The 18,030-nt window shown below is 34.9% G+C and overlaps 5 protein-coding genes across 13 annotated transcripts in view; 4 read left to right on the forward strand and 1 right to left on the reverse strand.

Moving 5' to 3' along the window:
- The window catches only part of LOC116775987 (paired box protein Pax-5), a 52,130-nt gene extending 47,834 nt beyond the window's left edge, over positions 1-4,296 (forward strand). For 3 of the 4 annotated variants that reach the window (XM_032669058.2, XM_061524424.1, XM_061524425.1), the window contains exons 11-12: positions 1,083-1,182; positions 2,975-4,296. In XM_032669058.2, coding sequence (XP_032524949.1) covers positions 1,083-1,182; position 2,975 — 101 coding nt within the window. In that variant the 3' untranslated portion in view covers positions 2,976-4,296. Of the gene's footprint in view, positions 1-1,082; positions 1,187-2,974 lie in introns of those variants that run through there. The other variant, XM_061524423.1, reaches the window with a different exon arrangement.
- Positions 4,297-4,421: 125 nt separating this feature from the next.
- Positions 4,422-6,229, forward strand: LOC116776029 (uncharacterized). Its single transcript, XM_032669121.2, has one exon. The coding sequence runs from the start codon at positions 4,573-4,575 to the stop codon at positions 6,172-6,174; it is 1,602 nt and encodes a 533-aa protein (XP_032525012.2). The 5' UTR covers positions 4,422-4,572; the 3' UTR covers positions 6,175-6,229.
- An 823-nt stretch (positions 6,230-7,052) lies between these two features.
- Positions 7,053-7,580, forward strand: LOC116775900 (uncharacterized). The gene has a single exon (XM_032668928.2). The coding sequence runs from the start codon at positions 7,164-7,166 to the stop codon at positions 7,578-7,580; it is 417 nt and encodes a 138-aa protein (XP_032524819.1). The 5' UTR covers positions 7,053-7,163.
- Positions 7,581-7,582: 2 nt separating this feature from the next.
- LOC116775899 (uncharacterized) lies at positions 7,583-8,620 on the forward strand. Its single transcript, XM_032668927.2, has one exon. It carries the CDS (start codon positions 7,583-7,585, stop codon positions 8,303-8,305), a length of 723 nt encoding a protein of 240 aa, XP_032524818.2. The 3' UTR covers positions 8,306-8,620.
- LOC116776067 (muscle calcium channel subunit alpha-1-like) overlaps positions 8,386-18,030 on the reverse strand; it is a 31,395-nt gene continuing 21,750 nt past the window's right edge. For 3 of the 6 annotated variants that reach the window (XM_061524209.1, XM_061524208.1, XM_061524212.1), the window contains 22 exons: positions 17,874-18,004; positions 17,454-17,598; positions 17,146-17,226; positions 16,975-17,079; positions 16,860-16,898; positions 16,470-16,655; positions 16,300-16,399; positions 15,910-16,079; positions 15,312-15,409; positions 15,141-15,229; positions 14,369-14,509; positions 13,891-14,056; positions 13,433-13,441; positions 12,576-12,741; positions 12,165-12,264; positions 12,014-12,092; positions 11,659-11,757; positions 10,940-10,980; positions 10,597-10,673; positions 10,005-10,111; positions 9,617-9,680; positions 8,386-9,549 (listed from right to left, as the gene is read on the reverse strand). In XM_061524209.1, the coding sequence (XP_061380193.1) occupies positions 9,478-9,549; positions 9,617-9,680; positions 10,005-10,111; positions 10,597-10,673; positions 10,940-10,980; positions 11,659-11,757; positions 12,014-12,092; positions 12,165-12,264; positions 12,576-12,741; positions 13,433-13,441; positions 13,891-14,056; positions 14,369-14,509; positions 15,141-15,229; positions 15,312-15,409; positions 15,910-16,079; positions 16,300-16,399; positions 16,470-16,655; positions 16,860-16,898; positions 16,975-17,079; positions 17,146-17,226; positions 17,454-17,598; positions 17,874-18,004 (2,265 nt within the window). In that variant the 3' untranslated portion in view covers positions 8,386-9,477. Of the gene's footprint in view, positions 9,550-9,616; positions 9,681-10,004; positions 10,112-10,596; positions 10,674-10,939; positions 10,981-11,658; positions 11,758-12,013; positions 12,093-12,164; positions 12,265-12,575; positions 12,742-13,432; positions 13,442-13,890; positions 14,057-14,368; positions 14,510-15,140; positions 15,230-15,311; positions 15,410-15,909; positions 16,080-16,299; positions 16,400-16,469; positions 16,656-16,859; positions 16,899-16,974; positions 17,080-17,145; positions 17,227-17,453; positions 17,599-17,873; positions 18,005-18,030 lie in introns of those variants that run through there. The other 3 variants (XM_061524211.1, XM_061524210.1, XR_009753094.1) reach the window with 3 other exon arrangements.

Genomic DNA, 18,030 nt, shown 5'->3' on the forward strand with positions numbered 1-18,030 from the left:
CTTAATGATGCTACAGACATTTTTATTGTTTTAATACTTTGTGATTCCATTATCATCTGTAGAAAAAAATATTAATAGAATATTATTGTTGTTTAATTCATCATTTCAAATTAAATGTAATTAATCTTCCGCGAAATATTTATAAGTACACCAATCGAAACTTCCTAAGATATTCTTGTCATTCCTACAAAATGTTGTTCGTAACAAAACAGCTATTTTATATCAATACCTACATAGGTTCAAAGTAGGCGACCCAACTTAGAATTCAACGTGATTGAGTCTCGCTCCTACCATCCCACGTTTCATCTGACGTATGTGATCGTTAAGTCATAATGATAACTCAATGCCACGCCCAACACCGTATAATATTTACTTACAGGCGAGCCATTTGAAGAAGAGCCCTGCACTCGCTCCGGTTCGTTACTTGCACAGACAAAGCCCGTATGATCACCTCCCCCCCTCCCCTTCCCTCCTCACTGCTCTAAAGTATTTGCATAGCCCCGAACGAGCTATTAAATACCATCCCCCCAACTCGGGATAAGCAGATTGCGGTAGATTAAAGACCAAAAGCATAAAGAGAATGCGCCCCAAAATCCCCGCGCCACAATTTTGGCACTTGAAATTATTAGCTCAAGTGCGAAATTTGTGTGACGGGATATTTTATGGTTCCATTGAGGAGGGGGAATGGGAAAATTAGATTTACGTTGGAGCGTTGAGTACTCCAGTTTGAGAGCCTCCCGATTTCTTTTGATTCTACTTTTGTGGATCAAATTCATTTACTTTTTAAATACCGTCCGCTGTTCGTTTTTCTTTTTGCTCGACGACTACTTCGTAATGTGCTTTTTGCTGTCAAAGACAAAAATAAATTGTTTTTCAAAATCTATTTTATATTTGCGTTTGTATATGTATCGAGCCTTTTAGTGAAAAGCGAAGAAAACAGTAATAGCCGCCTTAATTCATCATCAAACATTTTATTGAAACTTTACACACACTGCGAAATATCCCAAAAACCATCTAATAAAATATATATATATATATGAAATAAGAATATGATATTTTTAAAATAATGTCATCCCCAAAAGGTACAACTACCCTCGCCAGCGAGTACGCATACGCGGCACCCTACTCACAATACTCCTACGGACCTTATGGTCACTCCGCTACAGGACTTCTATCCAAGTGGTAAGTTTGAAACAACTTGTTATAACAAATAGCTCTTAAAGTACGTAACTTTATTAGAATACAAGTCAATACAAATCTGTTCGGAACAGACTCTGACAAAGTCTTAATAAAATTTTTCATTCGAATAATCTTCTGTCTTACCATTACTGGGTTCTAAGGGCGTATTTATAATGTGTCTGTTGTATGTGAGCAACTTATAAAAGGATAACAATATTTGATTGTCGCAATAATTCTGACGAAGAAACTTGAATTTTTTGTTAGATTATTGGACTTAATGGGGTTAGTGTCAAACTTGTATCAATCTGGCTGACCTCTAACTTACCCTAATTTGTTATATTTTTGTCCGCATATAAAAAAATATTAAAGGAATACTGGAGAAATTTATAATCAAAAATATACATAGTTTGTAGATGTGAAAAAAATCATTAGTTTTATTTATTTTACATTACGTGTAAAAAGAAATATAATTATCCTATGACATAAAAGGCTTAGAAAATTTTAGGTTATTTTAACATTTTCAAAACATTCGGACATTTTTTCTTAAGAATTTTATTTTTTCTATTACTGGTGTCAACCACACCAGCTAGTTCTAAAGCTGTTTAAGCCAGAGTTACCACAAACATGACAATAAAACTATTTACTAACGTTTAAATTAAATTTCACATGTCCTATTGAATTTCCCACAACTAAACCTCGTTTGTTATTTGATATAATAATACAAGGTCTGCTTTTATCAGTTTTTTCTAAATTCTAAGGCATTATGACATATGTATATAATACACTATATTATATACTTCATGCTATATATCATTACGACTAATGAATCCCGTCCTTCAAGACCACAACTCATTACCTTTTCGATATTTTACTGGCTTTAAATCGTTTCCACGTTTAACAGCCTCGATACAAATGACCTTGTGGGAGATATAAATCTGTGCGTTTTATCACTGGCTACCGGCGTACAGGCGCCCGCTCCACAAAACACTCGCGTTCAAATGTAGCCCTTAGGATCATAGGTCGTAAATACTAAATAAGCGACAAGACATTCTGTTGTTTATAGTCATGTGGCGTACCTCAGGGAGATATGTTAGCACCTGCGGTTTTCCTATGCCATGGTATTCCAAATTTACCTGCTAATTGGTATTTTTTACCTGAACACAATGTAATCCATCTTGTTAATGTGTTTTGGTAAACGAGATGTTAGAATTTATTTTCACTGGCTCTTGATACTAAAACAAAAGCTTCGAATATTGCAACAATACAACACAAGGCTGTGCACAGATTTCTCATAGAAGCATATTTTTTTTATACTTTTTTTCATGTCGTTGTTTTTGTCATTGAAATAAACAGAATCTAGAAATCACTCGAAGTCATTAATTTGCACAAAAAAGTCGACAAATAAACAATAAAAGGGCAGCCGTAAGTTGAAGGCAAAAGACAATTCTTTAGCACATTTGTCGATTTGTCCTCCCTCCCGTGGGAGACAAAGGGCTATAACCCGGGGGAGTTCGAGTAACTTATAGGGCATTAAATTTAAGTGATTCTCTGCTTTTAAAGTTTTCCAAAGTTAGGGGATTGGAGCGGATTCGCGAATAGATGTAATCTAAGCTCGGATCATACGTGCATTTATTCGGAAGGCGGAATATTTGTAGACATTAAAGTACACTTACTCTTAACTTGCACAACTATTATATCAATGAACAGTGTTGTCTGCTGCTAGTAGAATACATGATATCTCATAATTTTCGTTATTATAATATACCTTAACGTGTGTAATCCATGTTTCATGAAGATATCACCGGGCGCCGTGAGAGCAGTAACTTCCGGCGAGCCACAACGAAAGACAGTGATAAAAGTGACATTAAAATGTGAGAATTTTTTAGTTATCCTTAACATTTAGTTAATATCCAATATAATTAGATAAATATGTGTACAATGTTATTAACTACAATAATTTTTCGTGGTCAGTATCGCTTCCGTTTCCCTGTGTTGTAACATTGTTTTATACTCATTATATTATGTATTTCATTAAAATTACGAGCCAAAGTATTGATAATAATTCTATATATAATATAAGATGTAAATATTGTAATTTGTTTCACTGTCAGGATTAGATTTAAGATTATTTCCCATACCTCAACTAACTAATAGTGAATGTTTCGTGTAATTATTCGTAACATTCATTTTGCTCTGTCAAAGCACAACGCCGCGCGCCACGTTGTTAATGATTTTTTTTTTCTATTACCATATAAGTTATTTATTATCTGTATGTCGTTACGTTATACTATGCTTGAAACTATGAAATTAATATATGCTTACATATTATATGTAGATTTTGAAATTACTATGAGATTATAAATGTTTTCATTTTTTACTTTTTTATAATAACTAGCCTCTAGTTTTGTTTTATGATTTAGAATTACGGATTATATGTTCAAATGTAGAAAATTTTATTTTCATTTATATATCATGTATCGTTCTTATCATTTCCGTCCATTCGTTTATTTTGTTTGTACATATATATATATAATGATGCTGTCTCAGTTCTGTTAATATATTTTGCAACATACAGTTTAGTGGTATGCCAAAGATATAGGCGTCTTTACATTCATTTTCTTGTAGAATCTTTTTATATGATGTTATGATTTTATAAGCCAAGCAAATTGTGGACTTGTCTCGGTATTATTTAACATAGTTGTATTGAATACTATATAATTTAATGTCTTGCATGTCCTTAATTTAGCATTTGCATGTTGATATGTATAAATATGTAAGGTTGGAATCGCAAAATCAAATGTCAATATATAATACCGTGATCTGTACAGTTAATTCATATAAATAACTCATATAAATGTATAATTAACTATTGCGATTATGTTCTGACGTGATTATGACCTTGAAAGTCCACTGTAAAATTCTCATACTTACAATAAACGTATAATTTTCTATATATCAGTGAACTATACTTTGCTTTGACCCGAAAGCATATCGATGTAAGTGATACACGTCATAATAGTAAGTTATAAATGTAATAGGTTCATTTTATTTTTTATTAAGTATATTTGTAAGACAAACGCACCAGTACGAAATAAAGGCATATGAGTTTTTAATTAATTATTTTTTTTTTGTTTCTTAACACTCTAAATAACTGATATTTATATGAGATATATATACATTATTAAAAATAAATAGTAATGCATTAAAACCTTTTTTCACGTTTCGAAAACGCCACTATTAATAAAATAGTAAAAATATTGTCTATTTGAAGTTTAGATGGAATAAATTTTTCCGAGTCTATAAAATTTTTACAATATGATTGGAATAAAATGAATAAAAAAAATTAAAATGTCCACCGTGACGACCTGATCACCTCTCCCCACTCTCCGTACTATGAGTTCAAAAGATTCGGTATCTAATGATAATTCCTCTACTACTACAACAACACTAAAAGACAGCGAAACACAAACTAGTAAGGTCTACGATTTCAGCAATACTTCCGTCAATAGACCTGGGAGACCACTGCCACAAAACATTGAAAACACGGCGCCGCCTAACAACGACAAGGAGAAGGTCTTCGAATTTTGCGAAATAATTCAAGACCCCAATGACCCGGATTCCGTGAGTATCGTGACGGAAAAATTCTCAGAAGAAGTTATAACTACGAAACAGAAAGGTTCATTCTTTGAAAAGCCCACAGCAAACAAATATAAATACTATAGAGAGGTGATACAACCGTATTCTAAGAAGTTTTGCACAGAGTGTCCTTCTTATGTCCCTCCCCGTAGGAAGGATAGTCCAGCCTGTCCGCCCAGTCCGCCCTGTAAACCTAGTTGCCCCATTATACCCACTCAATCCTGCGAGTCCCCACAACCTAGCCAGACCAGTGAACCACCTAAGCAGAGTGGTCCTGATACCGATTGGTGTACTAATAAATCTCTAAACGATAAAGATAATAATTGTGACAGCGGTATGGATTGCAACAACAAATGCAAGATGCATTGCAAGACAACATTTATAAATCCCTTAGACGAAGCTGCAAAAAATCCATGTAAGTCCCCCTGTAAATCCCCAAGCAAAGAAAAATGTTCTCGAACGAAATTAGACTGCGATAAGCCAAAAACACCACCATGTGAAAAATGCGAAAAAGTAGACGAAGCCCATCTCAAATGCTGTATCGCAGCGTGCATTAAAGATAGCGTAAAGGCAGTCAAAAAAGGTAGTTCAATGTGTGCTAATGAAATTGAAAAAGCTATTGGTGTCAAACACGCTGAAAATTGCGACGACAAACCAACCTATTACGTCCTGGAAAAACCAAGATGTCCGTCTTACACCGGTAGCCGTGGATCATCAACAAGTCTACCAAAAAAGAGCAGTATTCAAGAGTTTTTTGACACTCAAACTCAAACAGTCGCGACAATACAATGTGCACTCAAAGACTTCATGGGTACAGTCTGCAATAAAACGAGAGACGTTATTGAGGTTTTACGAACAGAAAGTTGTAACAAAATAAGGACGTCCGAAGAAAAAGAAAAAAATAGAAATACGAAAGACTGTTCGTATGTAAAATCCTTAACATTGATTTCTGAGAAAATAAAAGATCAAATTAACAAAATAGACATGAGCACCGGAAGTGAAAGCTTAGAAAGAATATTAGAACCGGCTAAGCAAGTTCTAGATAAGGTCGCCTCGGTTGTGTCGTCCACAGTATCTGTAATACAGGAGGCTAATTTTGAAAAGATGGTAGATGATGCCCTCGAAGCGAAATTCAACAAGAGCTCACCCTATGACAGACCGGGAGCATACAAGCCACCAGAACAAGTTGCTCAGGAACACGAACCCAGTAGGAACGCCAACATGTTCACGACTATAAAAACGAAGTTGTTTTCTATATTCGGACAAAGGGAAAGTAGCCATGAGATAGAGGACGATGACGATAATGAGGACGAAGATCTCACAGCTGAAAAATACTTCGACAAATATTGCGACCAGTAACAAATCTCACACCATGAAAAGCAGGACCATCTCCCAATAAAGATTTTACAACGGATCACTGTGTATTTATTTATTTGTAATACAATTTACACTCAAAACCAAAGCTAGACCTTTCATTATAAATCATAATTTTATTATCATGATTTAATAGTTTATTAAAAATAATTTCCTTCAATTACTTTTCCAGGAGGGAAGTGAAACTCAGAGGACACGTTGAATCTGTCTTTGATTTTCATCTGGGACTTATAATAATGTTCTCATTACATGACACTTTCAAATATTTGCTAATAATTTTGTTAAATTAAATTACACTGCTACTAGTACTAGTTAGATCTTTTTTTTTTTTGTGAAAACTGAAAATCAGATATTTAGAAACATAATCTTAATTAGGGTTAACTGATTTGATGCCGAAACTGTACAAATACATACATCCATGTATGTATGCATGGTCATGGGGTGTTGGTGCCACCTCTGGGAAAACACTAATTTCTTCTATTTCACTTTATATGACGTGTGGAAACCTCGACATCGATGTCTATTCCACAAATAGCTTATATACCCTTAACTAGACTCCCTCAGTGTATTCAGTCATTCGCACGTAAATATTCTTACGATTGGTTTGACGTTGTAGGGCATTGAATATAACTCTTCTCTGTAGAGAGATGTAATCCTTACCGATGACGTTCATCATTCTCGATATTTTTGTTTACAACAATTTGCAATATAAATAAAAAATATATTTTAATATAGTGAAAACAGTAGGAGGTTTGTCTTTAGAGCTATAGAATATGAGATATTTTTAAAAGTTTAGTACCTACATAATTCAATATCATATGATTTATTACTCTAAAAAGGTCAAATTTTCGTCTTCAACTGTAATCGAAATAATAAAAAAACAAATACCTAAACCTGACAGCTAAAGAATATTACAAAAATTTTCATTTTTATTAAATATAAAATATCAAAATGTTTCACAGAATTAAAATAATATGAAGACAAAAAAATGCACTGTCGAACCAAAACCTGAACCCCCGCCGCCTGACCTCTGTAAGTTACAACGAATCCAGCAGAAAATAAAAGCTGGTATAAAAATATGTCCGTCACCACCGATCGAGCCTCCAGAAGAACCGCCAGAATGTTTTGCCTTATGCAGGGAGAAAATTAAAAATCCAGAAGTAACCGTATCTGAAGAAGCAGTAATTTGTCGCGTGGAAAGAGAAAAAACTGGAACTTCTAGATGTGATAAGGTTGAAGACTTGACAGCCGCTCATCCTGACTTACCCTGGCCTGGATGTCCATCACCACCACCGCTCCCCCCTCCACCTGAACCAGATCTTTGTGAGGAATTAGAAAAGAAAGCAAAAAAAGAACTGTGTAAAGAGAGAATGAAACGATATTTACTGTAACCATGGACAAGTACAACAAACTGAATTCCGCGAGGAGCTCGTTCACCGACTTCCTCAATGATAAATATAAAAAGGCAGTCGAAGCTTTTCAGTCTTTTAAACGTTCAGACGAAGACTTGGTCGAGACTAGAAAAATTACAATCGAATCTACAAAAGCGGACATTATTGGAGCCCCATCACAAGACATAGACAAACAGATAGATGAACTTGAAGAATTAATACATCGTTTACAAAACGAAATTGTAGAAATGTCGGATAATGCTGACAAAGATGCCGGAAAAAAGTATTTCATAGAACCCATTGCTGACACCCCGAACCGTGGAAGCAGCGACGAAGGTTCCTCAGACAGCACCTCGCCAGTCACTTACGACACCAGGAAACCTGGTAAGTCAAACAGTAAAAATTACTTCTACCCAGTCCTCATTAACGAAGCCGGCGTCGCAAGTGATTCGAAACCACTCCCGCTTTCTAGTACAGAGGCTATTAATGAAACGTTCTTCCCACAAACTCCTAGTACAGAGGCTCTGAAAGATACATTTTTTAATATAAGAAAAAAGTTCTCTTTACTTTGGGATGAAAGCGATGACGTCATTCAGGATAAAGAATCAAGTTTGACTGAAGGGCACAAAGAAGTAACGTTCTCCGAACTAAGAGCTGTGATTTCTGATCAGTTAAACCGAATAGATAACGATACTCTGAACAATGTGGAAGAAACACACAAATAATTATTACAATTATTGAAATGTCTCCATGAGTGTATTCTGTTCAAGAAATATATGAGCCTCAGTAAATAAAACACTGAACATTTTCCTTAAAATATTTATTTGCATAACAATTAAAATATTCCATACAAAATACAACATCCAAATATTTTTAAGTACATTAGTAGTAAACAATAGAAGCGATTTCGTTTGACTAGAGTGCACCCAGAATCATTCTTCACATAACAAACCGATAACATAATATTCAACATTCTAAACAATCTTTTTCATATATAATATTAATATAGAAAAGACTACACTTTTTATGTGTAAGCAACGGTGTGTTATCAAAAATCTATGAGCCAGCAAAACTATATTCGGCCATACATATGAAATTTAGAATTTTAAACAAACGATCCAAACTACTCACATAATAAAGTGTAAATAGTTTAAAGAATTGTTTTAATGTAAAAATACTTCTGAACCACCTTACGTTAATCTTAAATAACCAACGCATTCGTAAAATACAAACTGGTTAAACAATTGTATAAATATACAACAATATATATACTAGGAGCCGTTACTTTAAAAGATTACAAAATATTAAATTTTGGCACCATACGAAAGTTACTCTATTTTAATATAAGGCACCCGCCACGTCCTCGTGTAGTCATGCAAGTCCTTGCTAAGACGTCCCTAACATAACTTTATGAACGCGATACTTTTTTAAAGCGAAGCTAGATTAAATAATTTTAATAAATAAAATGCATATTAGTATTCGTTATATACGAAAAAAATGCATATATTAAAAATACATTAGATTTATATTTAAATACTCGAAGAAAATTACACGTAAGTCTATGTCTTTCATAGAATATGTAAACACAACACTTAAACAATATGACGAGTTAGCACACGGAGCGGATGTTAATAAGAATGGGGATCACAGGGATAACGACCGGCACCATTAAAGCTAAACAAATAGAAAATCAAAACCACATCAAACCTATAGGTTTACCCAAAATGACCTATAGATTTCCCCCCAAAACCCACTAAAACTTGGGCCTTGGGGGACATAAAGCGAGAATTAAAAATATTCCACAAAAAGTGCCCGCCCTGCCTCAGGCGGGACGAAAAAACACCTGGACGGAGTCAACCATCCAGGGACGACGGAACCAAACACTGAGACCCTTCATCTATTTCTGCTTCGCCGGTGGATGAATGGCTGGCTGGTGAAACGGGTGGTACTGACGACACAGAATGCTCTCCTGAAATATAGGATAACGTCACTTCGTACCATTCAAAGGACGTCAAAGTGTAAATCGTGAAACTCACCACATCATCAGGCCTTTGGGACCGGTTCATGTTTCTTTCTTGCAAAATAATTTGATTAGCAGCGCTGGAACAAAGGCATCGTTGAATAAAATGATCTAATACACGCCGTCCCGAATCTCACCAAGTGCTTCACAGACAGTCATTACAATTCTTCAATTCGGTTACATATTTATACAATCCTTACTAAAGCTAAAGAATTTTATGAATACAGAGTATACTAGCGTAAAGACCACAGACCATACATATATCAGACAAATAACAACCAAAAAAAATATTAATTTTTAAAAGATTTGAATGCTGAAGTCTAATTTCTGTTTTTTGTCCACTACATAAGATATTCTACATCCAAGTCTAGACTTAAAGTATTAATAATAGTGGCATGTCTCACGCATCCATTTCCTCCTGCGTGAGGTCGAGGGCGTCCTGCATCTCCCGGGCGGTGCTGGCGACGAACTCGCGGTCACAGTACTTGCCCAGACCCTGCTCCGTTAGAACCTTCACGAAATACCAGAAATAAAGCTATCGGTAGCTCATCACTTTTCCATTGTCAAACTACAGACGACGCGTTTCCCGTTTTTGTTTCCATAACACATGTTAAGGCTTGAATGTGAAAATTTATGAATGAAAAACTCTAAAGCTTTATATGGAGGGCGAGCTGAATGAGACTAAGCGTCCTGCCCGCAAGACAACATAACTCCTATAATAGAACTAGTGTCATAGTGTCATAATACTCTTAATTATGACAAATAATGGAGAATTCATTACATTTACTTATTGGGTACTCAAGTAAGGGTATTAGGGAAAGCTTAGATAATTTTTTATATAATAATGAAAAGAAATCACGTACAATGATCATCTAGTAAAAATGATAGTGCAGACCAAGTTATATTGGACAAACTATTTGTATGAATGACCAAGAATAAGAAGAAACTCCCATGTTTTTGGCCTATCGCGTTATTTTATTTATGTTGGTAACTTACACGAGTAATAAGATTTTCCGCTGGGTTTTCTACACAATAAGGCACGTTGTTTCTGTTTTGTGGCATCCTGTCACGATCTGAGTAAAATGACCATTAATAAATGAGCAATATATATATAATCTGATAAGTACTAATATAAGTGTTAGTTTTTTCGATTCTTATTATAACTTAATTCTAAATGCTAAAGCCATTTGTTTAATCTAATAAACAAGTGCCAAGGCAAGTCGTTCGCATGCTGTTAGCTCCTAAACTAATAATAATAAAACTTTATGATTTCTAAACGTCATCTAAATGATAAATAAAAATTAATAAACACAATCACAACACACTAAAACTAACTTACAGTTGTTTCTCAAACTCTGCATTAAATCGTTGGATGTTTTTCTGGAAACGTAATATTTTTATCTATCTTTATATTCATGCCGGGAATCAAAAATGGCGAGAATCTAAATGAAAGCAAAATCTATGTGAAGCGCCATCTAGAGTTTGTCTGACAAAAATACAAACACAGTAATGAAAATACAGCTTCTAAAGATATATATAATTTAAAAAATTGTAAAAAATAATATGATTCAAGTTCTTTTTAAGAAATAAATAAATTTAAGAGTTTTCTACTTTCACTTCCAAAATAAATGTTAACGCCAAACAAATAATACGATCGGCGCACCAGCGCCGCGCCGACTGAATGAAGTTAGGACAACTTGTACCAGATGGCGCTGCGACGGAACGATACAAAGTTCACGAGAACGTTCACAGATGGCATCAATATAAAGATTTACGAGACAAAATTTTAATGTGCCATGTTGTGACTGGAGACGGTACACACGGACAACACATTTGGCGATAGACGAAACGAATAGTTAAACCTCACAAAAGAATTAAATTATTAAATATATGTACATATTATATTTTTAGTTCTCTTAAACAATAGAAATATAAAATTAATTGAATATGACAATAATTATATATTAAAAAGTTTATAAAAACAATATTTATTTTAACAAATAGCTGTAACTTGATTTGTAATTAATTCAAATCATTCAGCGAACAGGTTCCACTCACTCGATAACTTTGAATATCTTCTCGGAATCCTTCCCGTGCAGTAAGGGTTGCATAGCTATCTCTTCTTCGCCGTCACTGTGGTTGATGTCTTCAAATTTACTTTGAAGCAAAATAAACACGTCTGACATAGTACTAACAAGATATTTTACGCAGTTTATTACTTTAAAAATGAGAAAATATAACATACTCAATAATTTAATTAGTCAAATTGTTTTACGAATGTTAGGGCCTGGAACTAAACAAAAACTCAATTTCTAAGTATATTTTGAATACAGCACATTCCACTGCGCTACTTCAACTCGCGTGGATGGAACCAAAAAAATAATAGTTCATAAATAAATTGCACAGAACTCACTTTTCGTCTTCTGGGATTTTTCCATCGAGGCCCAACTCTCTCTGCATCATCCAACTCAACGACTGACCCTCTTTCTTCCCTAGAATTAGTTAACAATAAACTTATTACAACAAACGGTACCATAACTAACCGTTTATAGAACTTTCCTTACCATTCGAAGTCGTTTTGACTCTATTGGGCGGGGGATGGTAGAAGCTCTCCCGCCCCTTCTTGATGCTCGTCCACACCGCGCCGAAAAGTGTGTGATTACGCTGACGATGATACAATTAAGTGTGGTAAGATCACATTATATATACATGCAGATAAAATAAACACCATAAAAGATCCAATATGGATCCGATCCGATATGGATTATCTCATCGAGCTATCAAACTAAGTTCGATGGTAACAATGAATTAAGAAGAATCCTTTAAATGAAGCTAGTATATTCGGATTACTACGAGTTTCAGTTAATTTGCAGCCTTGTTCACGGGGAGACGAGACGAGGAATCCTTTAAATGTTACAAAATATGGAAATAATGCCAGAAGCTGGACATACTGATTGTGAGTTAAAATAACTCACTCTATGCATTGGTTCTACGGTTTCGGCGACGACCTCGTCCAGGTTCCCGGAGATGGCTCGCTTGAGTTCTGGTCCAGCCTCGTGCAGCGTCCTAAGACCGGCTTGTAACGTCATCTGGTTCGTCTGAACCGACGCCGCAGCAGCTTGCTCCTTGCGTTTACGGAATCTGTTCGATATTATAGCTATTATGATCCTTATCTTCAGCGCCTATATGCATTGGCGTTTGCGAAGCTTCGACCAGACGAAATGACTAGAATTATTTGAATAACTAATATTTGATATTTGCCGTAGTCTTCTCTGACAGCCAATGCATATACGCTTATATAGTTTTGTTGGGTGTAGTTAAATCTATACAAATTCTAAAATCATTCAGAGCGATCAATATTAGGTATATCAATCCCAACAACATGTCTTCTCAGTGTGACTAAAGTAATCCATGCAAACCAAACACTCAGAGATCATAAAAGTCTTAAAGCAACAAAAATTTTTTACGCAGAGAGAAAACATGCTTAGGAATCTCAAACCGGAACATGCGAAAAAATAAACTGATAGGAAAATAACGGACGCCGGGAAATGTACAATAAAATAATATAAATCATACAATATATAACAAGGCTCTGTTTTTTTTATACTTTTTTAAAAAAGTACTAAGAAAAATGGTGTGAAGGGAAAAGTTTCAGCTCTATTTTTATATATATGTATATCTATTAAAAATTGATTGTATGATTTCATGTAGCGTCCAAAAAAAAAGATAAAAGTTTATAAGCAACACTCTTGGCGCATCGTCAAATGAGAGCCAAGAAGAAGCAAAAATACAGCGTTGGTATGGGTTGCTTAATAGTTGAAGGTGGACTTACGCATGGTTCCTATAAAAATAGAAATACAACTGTTAAATTCAGATATTAGTTCTAGAATACTACTAAATACATAATGACATTTACTAGCTACATATAACTACTTGACAGATAACTTACAGACAGCGGAAGCTCGGAATAAATAAAATACACCAAGATAACGAGGACACAGTTTGGAGGGGAACGAAATTATAGTCGATCATGAAATAAGCTATTGGGAACGTGGACTTCACAATTATAATAAAGAATTTTGTCTCTACTTCTTGTAGAGCATAAGTTTGATCGTTTATTTATAACTTATGTATGTCTGAAATAAACACATTGTACAATAAAATGAAGAATTACTTCATTTATTGTACACAGAGACTGTATTTTTAATTGTTTTCCTCAAATTTATGATGTTTGAGGCTGAATACTCTGTTTCTTTTTATTTTTTGTGCAGTGGTCCATTTGTCGTTTACCTTCGGAAGTAATCTTGTATGAGGAAGGTGGCGTAAAACTTCCCGACGGTGATCTCGTTAGGATCCCCGGGAGGTGGTACCACCTGGTCCAAGAGCTTCGGCGAGGTCCTCTTCCATACCTTCTTTATGATGGCTCGTAATTCAGTATTGCATTCATCTATCACACCTAAATTGGGAATAAAAAGTCTTTTATTTGAGAACTGAGCGAAAAAGAAATTACTCATAAAGTTAACAGCTGATACAATTAATTTGAAATGTGGAAAAAAAATTCACATTAAGCATAATTGGCTTGTAAAAAACAGTTAAAGTCTAACATGCTCACTAAAAGACAAATATTTTCTGTATACATATTAAATCTAGAACTCTCTGGAATCTATTACGGGGAATTAATTTTATTATTAATTTTTTTCCCATTTTATAGGGTAATTTTTCCACAAAAAAGCACAGGAAAGAATTCGATGGTAATATTACCACTCACCCGTGGTTTTTATCTGCAGCTGAGTTCTTACGACGGCAAACAATGTGGCGTTAAAGTTGACGGTACCGTCAGAGTTGAGAGGCATGTTCATGGACACGAGACGCTTGCAAGCTGTCCTGTGAGGGCACAGCTTACCGAAACCTGATGGGGTTGGAGATATAGGCTTAGCCTGACGTCGCTTCGAGTAAGACAAAATTAAGTACCTACTAAGTCCTATCTAAATGTTATAAAAATTAAAATAGAGCTCATATTCGGATTACTACGCGTTAATTTATTATATCTAAAACTGATACATGTCGCCTGTCCGTGATCACGGTTGCTGTGAAGTAAACGAAACGTCGCGTCGGTAGTTTCAAAAGTAATAAAATAGCGCGTAGTAATCCGAAAATATTAGTTTCATTTAAATGAATAATCGCGATGGTCTTAGATCTCAAGATTAAAATATTTTTTATTGTTCGTAATATTTATAACTATCAGTTAGTTTAATACATTAATATATAACAAAAATATATAAATCTTAATGGAAGTGATCCGTTGGCTTCAAAACAGTCCTTTAAATTTTAAGGCCAGTTATTGTTCGGACCTCATGAGGTCACGAGGCATGGGTATAAAATAGCAAAAATTTAGATTCCTTCACTGTTTAAGTTCGTTTTAATATTACAAAATATTTCACAATCAATTGGCGCGAACATTAAATAAAACAAACTAAACGGTCATACAAAAACTACAAAGTCAAACGTATTTCAGTATATTTTTACTATACTAATCATACCCAGCGGTGGACTTATTTTCCTTAACAACGTCACTATGTCCAGGTGTTTAATTCTTCCTTTAGCATCTGGATCGTATTCACTCCAAAGTCTGAAAAGTGTAAGTTTAAGTTTAATTAATTTTTTTTTTTTCATAAATTATGATAAAATGTTCATATGAAGAAGTCACTGACCTCACAAATTCGTCTAAATGATGAGGTCCGAGAATGGACCAATCTCGTGTCAAATAATCAAAGTTGTCCATAATGACAGCCACGAATAAGTTAATAATCTGAAAAAAAAACATTTTTTTTGGTCTTGTAGGACCAATTAAAATGACGATAGATATTTTTGCTGTTATTAGCTAAATGATGTTCAAAATTTCTCTCCAAAGTCTCGTTAAAATTAGAACCCTATCATTCACAAATAACTATATTTCAGTAATATCCAGAGAACTGAGTGTTTACTCATAAAAAAATTAACAATTTATATATCTCTGGGCCCACAATTACGAGTATAATAGCGAAATAAAGTTTTTAAGAGTATATAAGATATATTATATTATATACACATTTTAACACACTACATGAACATTTTAATGATATTTAAATACTATTATCGGACAACCAATAGAATCCTCAAGGTTATTGACCGATCATCAAAATGTATAACAAAATAACTATAATACCACAAGTTTCATTATTTTAAATTCTTGGGTAATAACCATAGAAAATATTGTCAATATTCTAACATTTATCCGCTGATGTGTTGATAAATAAGATCAAATTTTACCAGGAAAGTACACAACAACGAGAAGGATATGAAGTAAGGGTATGCGAGGCGCGTGCCGCAGCTCTCCTCCGAGGGCGGATCCCCTTCATCATGCAGACAGCCGACCGGCTCGCCAGGGTGCTCCGAGTCGTTTGGTGACAACGCCATCATTATCTCCTGCCATGCCTCGCCTGTGAGGTACGGAGAAATCTATAGATATTTTTAAGTCACATGGTGGTATGACTGAGAAAGCAAGTAGTCTTGGTTTGGATTTACCCATCTAACCAAACCTAAGCTAACAATTGTCACCCTGAATATATCCAGCATCAGACACGTCCACTGAATTAGAAAAGTTTCGAAATATCAAATCACTTTAAACACATGCTCTGAAATACTTCAAAACGTCGGTACCTGTGGCTGATCTAAACAACACCATCAAAGCGCCGCCGAATGTTTGGAAGTTGTTGTTCCTCGTGATTATTTCATCGTCTTCCTGAACTTTGCCGAACAACTGCGCACAAAACACAAAACTCCTGTCAACTCGTCTTTATTGATAGTAATCGCGGAAAAATTGAACTCACCTGCATACCGACCACCGCGTAGATGAAGAACAACAAGACAATCAATAAGGCGACATACGGCAGGGCTTGGAAAGACTTTATGAATGTCCACAGTAACGTTCGTATCCGCTCGCCCCGAGACAAAAGCTTTATAAGTCTCATTGCACGAAATAATCGGAAGAATGCTATGTATTTTAAATGTGTTCCCTGGAATATACAGAAAGTTATGTCTCCTATACATTTAACACATATAGCTCTTCGGGTTACTATTTTTGCTAATACTAATTCCACACAAATCTACTTCTAGAAATCCCACACGCGTCACACTTCTACCACCTATAGCAACTACTCTAAAAAAATATAAAAATTTCAGGTGTTTATGGGTTAGGGTAATAAAAAAAAAACACTAACATTATCGTGTACCTCTTTACTTTCCTTCGTTGAGCCGAACTGTAATTGGACACGTTATTAGAAAATTGCAATATACAGTATCTCATTGAATCCTACAAGAAAGAAAATTCCTCACCTCATTCGGTTCTTTATACTCATTAACCTGTGTGACAACAATGTCTATAATGCTACCGACGACCAGAATGAAATCCGTCGTGTTCCAAGCGTCACCGAAGTAGTTCTGAAATTTAAATATATTTTACACATATTTTCATATGAAGCAGATCACAGGGACCGCACGCGGTACCTTGAATCTGAAGGCAGCCAACTTAAACACGAACTCCAACATGAAAACTGTCGTCAGTATCATATTCAGATAATCCAAGACCTGGAAATTTAACAATTAAAAACCAAACAAAGACTCTAAATCTGAGAATAGAATTTTAAAATAAGCTTTTTAAATCCACAACCTGGTTCAATTACATTTATCACAATAGAGACTAAAATACTACCGTCTTTTATTTAATCACACACAGTTCCAACTATCTAAAGTTATGTAAGGACCGATACAGACTTCATAGCAGACAATGTAAGAATAATCATAATGTAACGAACTCTTTTATAGTCCGGCTTGGCGTCGTGATACTTCATCATCAGAGCGATGGTGTTCAGGACGATGAAGAAGAAAATGACGTACTCGAAGCGCTGTGACGTCACGAACCACCAGGTCTTGTACTGGATGCGGTGCTTGGGAATGTACCTGAAAGACGAGTTGCAGAATTAAATGTTAGCTTATGTCACGGGCATAAAGAAGCGATTTGTTATATGGTGCCATGATAGTCTGAATTATGAAAAAATCTGTAAAAAGTGTGAAAAAATATATCTTTTATTATTTTTTATTCATTGACATATTTCAAAAACTGAGGGTATCCCTTATTATGTCAGCGCTCATTTCATAGAAAACAAAACACTGCGGATGACGTCACCTCCAATAGCTATGTCCTAACTACTTTTATAATTATATAAGTCGAGTACCTCCTGACAGGTTTAGCTTTGAGGGCAAACTCGATACAATTCCTTTGATTCTTGTCTAGTTCACAATCCTTGAATTCCTGTTCTCCCTCCTTTTGGAATGTTACTATGACGAAACCCACGAAAATATTAACCTGGAATTATAAACGTATCATCAGTA

The sequence above is a fragment of the Danaus plexippus genome, chromosome 24, assembly GCF_018135715.1.
Source record: "Danaus plexippus chromosome 24, MEX_DaPlex, whole genome shotgun sequence".
NCBI lineage: Eukaryota > Metazoa > Arthropoda > Insecta > Lepidoptera > Nymphalidae > Danaus > Danaus plexippus.